This window comes from Lasioglossum baleicum, unplaced genomic scaffold (assembly GCF_051020765.1).
Source record: "Lasioglossum baleicum unplaced genomic scaffold, iyLasBale1 scaffold0065, whole genome shotgun sequence".
In the NCBI taxonomy this organism is placed as follows: domain Eukaryota; kingdom Metazoa; phylum Arthropoda; class Insecta; order Hymenoptera; family Halictidae; genus Lasioglossum; species Lasioglossum baleicum.
Window position 1 is genome coordinate 172355 of NW_027469125.1, and position 10861 is coordinate 183215.

Consider the following 10861-nt stretch of genomic DNA (forward strand, 5'->3'; position numbering starts at 1 on the left):
CTTTTGAGCATATTATTTCTAAGTGATTTTAGTAAATGCGGAAAATCGTACATACAATGTATTACGATATCATTTCTAATGAAATCCAAACCAAAACACTTCGTGTAAAGGTTGACCAAGTTCCCCGGCCCATCCACTTCAGTGGTATGAAGGTTGGACCAAGTTCCTCTCGCCTATCAAAGTTGTGATACGATGGATGGACCAAGTTCCTCTCGCCTATAAGGGCTGTGATATCGGGAAGGACCAATTCCCAGAGGCCAATGATTGTTGTATTCAAACTTTACAACCTACGGAACTTGGCGTCTGCGCTGGCACTACTACTCTGACTTGCATGAGAAAAATTTATATCCGGTGTCACGTTAACCTTTTTCCGACGAGCGGTTTGACTCGCGGAAGCCGGTCAACTTCGGGCCTTGCAGGCGCTGAGACCAGGCCGCGGGCAAGCCGAGTACACGCGGTCCGCCCGAGACAAACGAGACTCGAGGATTCGACGATTTCCTCACGACAAACGAAAGGTTCGGGCGCCAGGCACCGCAAGGATGCCACACGGAACGCGGAACAAGGCTCGAGCTCGGAGAAGCCGAGGTCGAGAGTCGAATCTTCGAGACACGCGGATCGAAAACGACGTCGCGACTGGGCCAGATGGTTCGAACACGGGATGACTAGGACAGCCCTCTCGGCAGGACGGATCTCACAGGGAATCGAGTAATTCGACTACGATATGGTCTCGAGCTATTTATTGTAGCAGTCGTTAAATTACAAAATCTACGGCCACGTGACCGCGACCCGAGAGCCCGCGCTCTTCATACAAGATAGCGAGAAGGTGGTCGTTCGCCGCGCGGTTGTCTTACCGATTTTGATCGCACGATACCGCTGACAATTACCGGGGTTTCGTTCGCAACGAACTTCGGAAACGCGAGGCGCAGATGATCGGCGAACTGCGAGACTGTCGCGATGACTTCCGCCCGTGATTCGCCCCGACGCGTACGCTAACGATTACGCGATCGAACGCCGACGAAAACCCTACGATGTTCGGCGAGAGACACAGGATTCGAAAAACACGAAGAGACCGAAAAGATCACTCGCACGAAACGCGACTCCTCTTAGGACACTCTTTCGCACGTAATTTAAAGACGAAAACTCTCAAAATAATCTCGAAATCTCAAAGCATTCCCGAAACGAACGCGAGCGAATTATCGAGGACGGAATGGGAAGCATTCGTCCTCTCGCGACGAAGGTCGAGCCGTCGCGCAACGAACTACCGAATGGATCACAAGTGCGGCTTACCGTTTCTCGTTTTCGGTGCCCTTTTTCGGAACTGCTCTCGATAGAGCGTGACGCACGGCCGGAGCGTAGGTGGACTTCATCCTAGACACCACGAAAACCTCCAACGGGCACTTCTCGGTTTCCCGACGCTAAGTTACAATTAGTTCGCAACGCGAGTGCAGAGCGCACGACATGCGATAACGAGAGCCAGCGCGACAGTGATCCATCGATTTTCGGCAATCTAGCGGATCGAACTCGGTTCCCCCCACTCGACCGCTTTTCCGAATTGCCTATGGCGTGTTTCCACGGCGTAACTCTACGGCACAGGAGCGTTCCCTCTTCGCGCCCTAGGGCCCCGGGCAATCACGAAATTGGTCAAGGAGCCTATCGCTCGACTTGACCAGCGGAGGGGCTTCCTCTTCTTGGCTACGAGGGCACCGACCCCGGGGTAGCTCTCCCTTGACGGGGCGAGACGGCGTCAGGTCTTCCAGTCCGTCACCTTGGACGAGATGTTTAAGAGAGCTACTGTCCTGGCGGCGCCTCCGGTTTGTTTGCCGAGTGTCCTCGCACCAAGCTCTAATTTCTCGAAACGGCCATTCGCTTTTCCGTCGGGCGCTTCCTGGCCTTGGGGCGATTGGTCATTTCCCGTGACAATTCGGACGGTCGGTGGTTCCTTCTGCGCGTTCCATATACGGCCCTGAAACTTGCCGTTCTCGGCACGCGCGACAGATGTCATTAGGAGGTCCTCGATAATATCTGGATCTCTTAAAGGAGCGCTCTCGAATCCTGTCTCGGTACGTGTCCCGTTAGAGGGCGGTCCGGTCCTTTATCGCTCTCGAAAATATGCGCGGAATTAACGGAGAAGGGACGTCGCAAACGTTGCAACGTCACACCGGATACGGCGCAGAAGGAGACGATACTGCAGGAGACGCAGCAACGGCAGATTTAAAAAAATTCGTAAGATTTTTGCTTGAGCAGTTGGGAATCCGGATATAAATTTTTCTCTTGCAATTCAAAATACTATTGCCAGCGCAGACGCCAAGTTCCGTAGGTTGTAAAGTTTGAATACAACAATCATTGGCCTCTGGGAATTGGTCCTTCCCGATATCACAGCCCTTATAGGCGAGAGGAACTTGGTCCATCCATCGTATCACAACTTTGATAGGCGAGAGGAACTTGGTCCATCCTTCATATCACTGAAGTGGATGGGCCGGGGAACTTGGTCAACCTTTACACGAAGTGTTTTGGTTTGGATATCATGTTATTTTTGTAAGAAATGACCAGATATTCGGAGGATTCATAGACGGAAGTTAATTTGCAGAAAATAGCATGATGCATCTCACTTAAAACACGCACGTGGCTGTATCTCGGGAACGGTGCGTCCTATCGCAAAAATAACGAAATTTTCGAAAGGCTTTAACCCAAAGCATATACGGTATGCCCAACCACATGACGTAGGTGGTATTTTGATTTTAAGAAAAAAAAAATTTTTTTTCGGGATTTTCGATTTTTCCTGTTGGTTTGGATATAAAAGAAACCTGATTCCAAAATTTCAAGTTTCTAGCTTGTCTGGAAGTGGGTTAGAATTAACATGATCATCATCATCATCATCATCATCATCATCATCATCATCATCATCATCCTCCTATATATATTCCAAGAATTATGCGTTTTTGGGGTATTTTTATCTCAGGTTCCAGGCTAGGTAGAAAGTTGCTTTTTACATGAGAGTTAGTTGATATTATATCTAGCTCAAATAAAAATTTTGGTTGACCTAGGTTACCGGGGAGAGCGGCAGCGGCGGTGGCAATATGGCTAAAAAGCGCAAAACTATCGTACGAGAATAACTACTCGGCAGCTTAGAGGTGGCGGGAGGGGAACTTGGTGCGCGCGCTGCCGCGCGCGTTGATATGGTTGCGAACTGGTAATATTTAATTGTTTGAATAACGATTGATTTATTGGTGCTTCATCGCAAACCAAACATTTTACGATAACATTGCTTTCATATAGACTGTCTACAACGCGGAAAATTATGTCTTGTAACTTAACCGTGGATGTCTTGCTGCTAAATAAATAGTAACCTATTGTTTGTTTAATACATTTTGTTATCCATACTATTTGTAAAACTAACACTGTTTTTGCCAGCAGAAGCGTTCTTAATTCCCCGTGGTCTTCTACACCTATGAATTTATCTGACTTCGGATTGTAATGAATTTCCTGATTTAGATGTATTTCATCAAATATCAACGTTACAATTTTGTGACTATCTTTCTTGTCATTAAATATATTTTTCAGATGATCCAATACTCGCATGTTTAATCCGGGATGCATTTCAAAATTCTCTTGGTATCTATGTAATGTCCATACTGATGGAAGTGTGATGGAAGACTTTTAATAAAAATCTATACGCTTTTGGCGAATGATAGTAAATACTAAGCGCAAAATCTTTCATTTCACTGCTGAATCTTTGTCCGCCTTTTTTAATGGCACGTAACCGCAATTGTGTGGAAAATAATGTATGTGTGATTGGATTGAGAAACTGCTTACTTTGCTGAATCAGTTGTGCTGCTGCTATTGTTCTATCTTGATATTTTTGTTTTTGCAGTCGTTGACACCTCGTTTTGTACCTTTTTATGAGGCGTTATAGGCCGCTGACTTTTAATTTCTTTTAGGTGTGTTCGTTGGTGAGCATGTTGCTTTTAATCCACAAGGATTCAATATTGGAGTAGCTTTAGTAGAAAAAGGTAAAGCAGATTCGATTAATTGTTCCAAAATAATAAACAAAACTACGGACAAGCAGCAGGTAGTTGCACTCATCAGTCCAAACAAGTGTTTCATTTCCTGTGGTTAGTACTACCTAGTATATTACTTATAGTTAGTATTTAATAAAAGAATTAATGTAATTAAATTTTTTTACAATTAAGAAATCCAATTTGTTTGAAAAAAATGAATATAATTATCACAATTTAATTAAAATTTAATTACTTAAAAAGATTATTGTCTCTAAATAATCAAATGGGATTTCTTTATATTCACTGCTGTATCAAAATTGAAAGATTTGTGAACATACAAGTGCTTGGTCCTGGATTTTCCATATCTCGATCTTCAAAATTTGCCACTGATACGATGGTCTCAACGGTCTCAACAGTTTGCTCTGCATTAAATAAATTTTGCACATAAGAAGATTTAAATAATATTACATCAAGTAATTATGAAACTGTATTTACCTTGTATTTTTTCATTTCGAATATTCCTTATACATGGAATGGCTTTTTCTTAGCAATGGCCTAGGATACCTTTTTCTGATATCGGAGCTTACAAAATGATTATTGCAAACTCTATATTTCATATAATTTGCGTCTAGATTCTCTTCTATATTACAGAATCGCAACCACTCTTTTTGCCTACAAAATACCATACCACGATATATTAGTAATTGTATAAACTACGTGTAAGCCAAAAATTTAAATACTTGGGTATACTTATTTAAGTTTATACTTACACATGTGGCTCCTTGGGTATATTAAATAAGCTGCAAAGGTTCCCGTTTTTCTTACAAATGCAGCAATATATATTGTATAGGCATAATGCACCGCTCACAGCGATTTGATCACAAATGGCGTAGGGACGCGAAGATTTCAGTCGGCGTGTACAAGAAAAATATAAGAAGGGAAATGGACTGAATAGAACTGAAACGTATAGTTCGGTAACTGAGATACTAGTTGGCGCTGTAAAAGAGAGCTGTAGGTCGAAGTTCCCAGAAGGTTGAAGGATTTACTCTTATCGACGCCTACACGCCGCCACGACCCTGTGTCGTGGTTATGTTCGATGAGAACAAGGATTGCGAAGGAATCGGAACACAGACTTTTCGGACAACCGTCCAGCTCGGGTAACGATGCTCAAGAGAGAGAGCGGGAGCTCGGCGTTGCCTTCGGCTTCCGCCGATCCCCACTTCTGGTAACACGGGAGTGGGGGAACAGAGCCCCTACACACTCCCCCCCGAGTGGAACGACACAATTTATTTTATAACATAAAATATTTACAATATATATACAAAACTTTTAATCCTTCGGCGCACAGTACGCGCCGTGTCCGTTATTATAACAATAAAATAAACGCTTCTTCATGCACATGGCAGGTTTATCACACACAACAAAAAGATGTGCAGTTTGCTAGTGCGCTGAGCGCACCTAGCAACTGTGACAAGTGTGCTGATTGCAACACATTATTCATGGTCTTGCCCGTGTGTCTGCTGACACAGTTACAGTTTTCTTAGAGTGCGTCCTCAATGGTGGACGAGACTGACCTGAACAATCGGGCATTGACATTGTATTTCCAGGCACTTCGATAACCGGAGAGTCCGGTATAAAGAATGCCGGTTTTAAGAGCTCTGTTGATACTGTGTTTTCAGCACCGTTGACATCAACACTAAATAACTGCTCGTTAATTCTCTTTATAATTTTATGAGGGCCGGAATACGGTTGTTCCAGAGACCTCTTCGCCATACGGCGTAAAAACACATGAGTGCATGTTTGCATATCTTTAAACACGAACGCTCGCCTGCTGCTATTGTGCACTACGGGCACTGGATGCACGTCGCGCATATATTTCTTGAATTCTTCCAAGAACACATTCGGATCTGGCGCAAAATCCTCATATAGAAAGAATTCCCCTGGGAAGGGGAAGTCCTAATACGATCGCAACCTATCAGCGATAATAACGCTGTGAATAAGCGCGACTCAAACTGAGCCCCCTGGTCGGTGGTTAACACCTTGGGCGCGCCATAACGCGAGACCCACACGTCAAAAAACGCTCTGGTAACAGTCATTGCATTAGTGTCCCGTAAAGGAACTGCTTCTATCCATCGCGAAAAGCGATCTATAAGGGTTAAACAATATGAAAAACCTTCTGATGACGGTAGAGGACCGATAATGTCCATGTGAACATGATCGAACCGTCCATCAGGAGCAACAAAATGCTCAGGGAGGTGACGACAATGTCGAGTCACCTTAGACTGTTGACATTTGATGCAATTTTTGCACCACAATGCTATGTCTTTGGTCATATTTGGCCAGACATATCTTTGCCGAATCAAACGATCCATTACCCTCGCCCCCGGGTGGGCGGGGTTGTGAAATAGGTCAAAAACCGACCTGCGAAGCGCACCAGGAATGTATGGGCGAATCGCTTCACCGGAGATCTCGCATTGAATCGCGACATGCTCCGGACCCCATAATAACTTCCTTAACTTGAGAGGAAAGTCTGGAGAACTGCAAATGAGCTTGAGCTGCTCATCATTTGCTTGCTGCTCAGCAATATCCTTGAGCGAGATCTCAAGGGGTAGTCTGAGAGCTGATACTCTTGACAAAGAGTCGGCGACAACATTTTCCGGACCCGGAATATACCGAATTGTCGTCGTAAATTGTGCTATATAAGATAGCTGGCGAGACTGTCTCGGAGAAGCTTTCTCTGGGCGTTGCTGAAACGCATAAATTAACGGCTTGTGATCAGTAAGGACCGAGAAATCTCGACCTTCCACAAAGTGCCGAAAGTGCCTTACGACCTCAAAAATTGCTGTCAGCTCTCTGTCATAGGCGCTGTATTTGGCTTGCGCCGGAGAAAACTTTTGAGAGAAAAACGCAAGGGGTTCCCAAAGAGAATTTTTTCCTTGCTGCTCAAGAGCTGCGCCCATTGCAAAATCGGACGCATCCGAAACAATTCGGAGCTCTGCCCCTACCCGCGGATGCACTAATAAGGTTGCCTTGGCAAGGGCTTCCTTTGTTTTCGCGAAGGCTTGCCTCGCGACATCCGTCCAAGGTATCTCTCTCGTATCATTCTTTTTCGAATCCCGAAGAAACTCATTCAGCGGCGCTTGCAAATGCGCTGCATGAGAAATGTTCCTCCTATAGAAGTTAGTCATACCCTGTTCGAGATTCAAAGTAAGGAGTTTACCGGTCGATGCGAGACACGGATAAACACCGCGCGACACTTGGTTTTTACGTCGAGTCAGCGGTGCGTAGAGCCCGCTGTTATTGTTTCAACGTTCGTAACGTCTCGCATCGACCGTAAATCACCTTACTTTGAATCTCGAAACAATCGATTCGATAAGCGATCCAAGCCAATCGCGTGACACCACCTCGGCCGAAGCGGCGGCTATTTAGGGACCCTCCTGCGTCGGAGGAGTCATTCCTCGCGATACCTCACATGCAACCATCATCCAAGTTTCTTTGTATTATCGCGCCTTGCTCGAACGACAAATAAAAGTGAGTTGTCACCTTCAAGACCTCCAATCAACCAGTCTATTCTCGCGAGTTTCCTCGTTTGTATAATTTTCCCGGTCTCTTGTCTCCGCGCGCCCAAATCTGGGCGATCCCGGCGCCCCGGCATTTCCATCTAAAGTCGAAGCCGAAACATTGGTCCTTCGAGCCGGATCGCGGAAAAGAGAACTGGGAGTACCTCGTGACCTGCAAGATTCTCTACCACGGCGGACGCACTCGCGGGTCAACTCCAAACGAAACGAGGCATCGACAATGCTCTGGCCAACCTCAAGAAGCTGGGGAAGGAAAAGTGGACCAAAACGATGCTGAGAACGAGAATCGTCCATCTCCAGGAGCAGTGGCGGAAGTTCGATGCAGTCAACGCGCGCCTTCGCGCTGCCGCGTCGTCAGCGGACCAGGCCCAGCTCCCATACTTTTCTGAGGACCAGTTCGAGCAAACGGAGGAAACCTATTTGGAGACCTTGTCCTTCATGACGACTCCGCTCGACAACTTGACAAGCGCTACAGTAAGTCCCACCTCAAACCCTAGCGCCGAAGTTTCAATGGCGGTACCGGCCGATCAACTTCCCCGTCTCGACTTGCCCGAATTCAATGGCCAGTACGCCGAATGGGAATCATTTCGCGACCGTTTCATATCTCTCATCATTAAGAACGACACGCTTCACGATGTATCGCGCCTCCACTACCTTCTCTCTTCTCTCACGGGTAAAGCGCTCGCCTATATCAAACAGATTCCCGTGACCGAAAATAACTTTCAAATTGCATGGGCGACCTTGACCACGCGCTACCAAAATCCGCGACGTCTTGTAACCGCCCACCTTCAAAAATTGTACGATATTCCCGCGCTTTCTCGCGAGTCGGCAGACGACCTCCTCGCACTTCGCGACAGCGTCTGCATCATCCGCGCGTCGCTCCAGAATCTCAACCGGAAGCCGGAAGATCTCTGGAACGATATTCTTGTCCATCTAGTATCCCAGAAGTTAGACGACACAACGCGACGGGCTTGGAAATTAAAAATCAGCGACGATGTCACGCCTCCGTCCTTCGACACGTTGTCCAATTTCATCGACTCCCGCGTGCGTGGACTTGAAGAATTCGCGGAAAGTGTGTCCTCTAACTCCTCGATGCACCCTGTCGCGACCACCGAATTGATCGACGATACGTCGCACGTGCATGCCGTCACCGCGATCAAGCGACCATCTCCACCGTGTCCAGTGTGTCAAGCTCCTCATTTCTTTAGTGCATGCCCGAAATTCGCTGCGAAAAACCCTCGCGACCGTCGCAAGCTCGTACATAAATTCAAGCGCTGCTTCAACTGTCTAAGCCATGCGCATCTCAGTCGGGATTGTACCAGCAAGTTTTCGTGTCGCCTGTGTCACCGACGACACCATTCGCTCCTACACGAAGACGAGATACAGGCGGAAAACTCTACGCTGACCTCGTGCCCACCATCGCGGAACCAAGCACCACGGTATTGTTAGCCACCGCCCTCGTCAAGATAAGCGTTCCGTCCGGTCGTTGCGTGACCATCCGAGCCCTGATTGACCAAGGCTCCGAAACCAGCTTTATCACGGAAGCGATGGCGCATCTTCTGCGTGCGAAACGCACCCGCGTCACCACCACGATCTCGGCTGTCGGCGGCATCCACGCCGGCACCGTGCGTCACGCTGTGCAGCTCCAAGTTGCTCACCGATCGTCCGCGACTCCCGCAATATCAACCATCGCGCTCGTGCTCCCTGGGCTTTCAACATACGCGCCGAAACGTATTCGAGATTCCCAAGCTCTAGCGCACCTCGCAAACTTAGAATGGGCCGACCCCGATCCGTCAAGCCGGGCCGAAATTCACCTCCTACTGGGCGCGGACGTCTACCACAGCCTAATCCTTCACGGCGTGCGTAAAGGTCCCCACGGACTACCGGTAGCGCAAGAAACGGTATTTGGGTGGGTCATTTCCGGACCTATCGCGTGTCAGGCACCAGAGGCAGCTACCTCCAGCGCGGCCCGTAGTCAACCTCTCGATTGCTCCACCATCACAATGCACCATTGCATTCACGACGACACTCTCTCCCACGAGCTCAAACGATTTTGGGAACTTGAAGAGATTCCCCGTCGCGCTCTCCTTACCCCGGACGAAGAACAGTGCGAGTCACACTTCCGCGCGCACACCACCCGCACTGCCGACGGTCGGTACGTGGTTCGTCTTCCGTTCCGAACTGGACCTCCCATAAATATCGGGAAATCACGCCCTTTAGCGGAACAAATCCACCGCTCGCTGCAGAGAAAATTCCACCGGCAGCCCACCCTCGCCTCGGAATATCAAGCGTTTCTTCACGAGTACGAGAAACTCGGCCATATGCGTCGCGCACCCCCTTCTTCCCCGTCGTCGACGCAATCTGTTTATTTACCCCATCACCCTGTGTGTCGCGAAGGCAGCGCGACGACGCACCTCCGCGTTGTGTTCAACGCGTCCAGCATTAGCTCGACCGGAACCTCCCTCAATGACCATCTGTTACCCGGTCCCAAGTTACAAGCTGATCTGTCCTCCGTTCTACTTCGGTGGCGTAATTTTCGGTACGTCTACACAGCCGATATCGCGAAGATGTATCGCCAAATCCTCATCGATGCCCGCGACCTCGACTATCAGAGGATTTTTTGGGAAGAATTCCCCAGCGACGAGCCCAACCCCTACCAGCTGCTAACCGTCACTTACGGAATGACCTGCACTCCGTTCCTCGCCCTTCGAGTATTACAGCAACTCAGCGAGGACGAAGAGGCTCTCAATTTCCCCTAGCTCGTCCCATCCTACGATCTAACATTTACGTCGATGACGTATTATTCGGCGGCGACGATATCCCTTCTCTACGCCGATCTCGCGATCAGCTAAATGGTTTATTGCAACGCGGTCGTTTAAGACTCCGGAAATGGGCAAGCAACCATCCCGAACTCCTCACCGATATGGATCCGGCGGATCACGGCCTTGCGTGTTCGAAATTCCTCGCACCCGACGATGAGGTCAAAATTCTAGGAGTAAGTTGGAATCCGTCTCGCGACGCTTTCCAATTCCAAGTCTTGATTTCCGATACACCCCCCTCCACGAAACGGACGATTCTATCTACGATCGCGAAACTCTATGATCCTTTGGGCTGGGTCACCCCTGCCATCATTTCCGCCAAGATTCTCATTCAGGACCTATGGCGCCTTCGAATCGAGTGGGACACTCCGATATCCGGCCCCGCACTCGATCGCTGGACCGCGATCTATACTCGCCTACCGTCGCTCACTCAAGTACAAATTCCTCGATGGACCGGCTACTCTCC

The 10861-nt window shown here is 48.2% G+C and overlaps 1 protein-coding gene across 1 annotated transcript; it reads left to right on the top strand.

The window, feature by feature from the left end:
• The first annotated feature begins 7144 nt into the window (after positions 1-7144).
• Positions 7145-10335, top strand: LOC143219728 (uncharacterized). Its single transcript, XM_076445605.1, has 5 exons — positions 7145-7205; positions 7376-7487; positions 7738-8050; positions 8276-8833; positions 8884-10335. Exons 1-5 carry the CDS (start codon positions 7145-7147, stop codon positions 10333-10335), a joined length of 2496 nt encoding a protein of 831 aa, XP_076301720.1.
• The last annotated feature ends 526 nt before the right edge of the window (positions 10336-10861 follow it).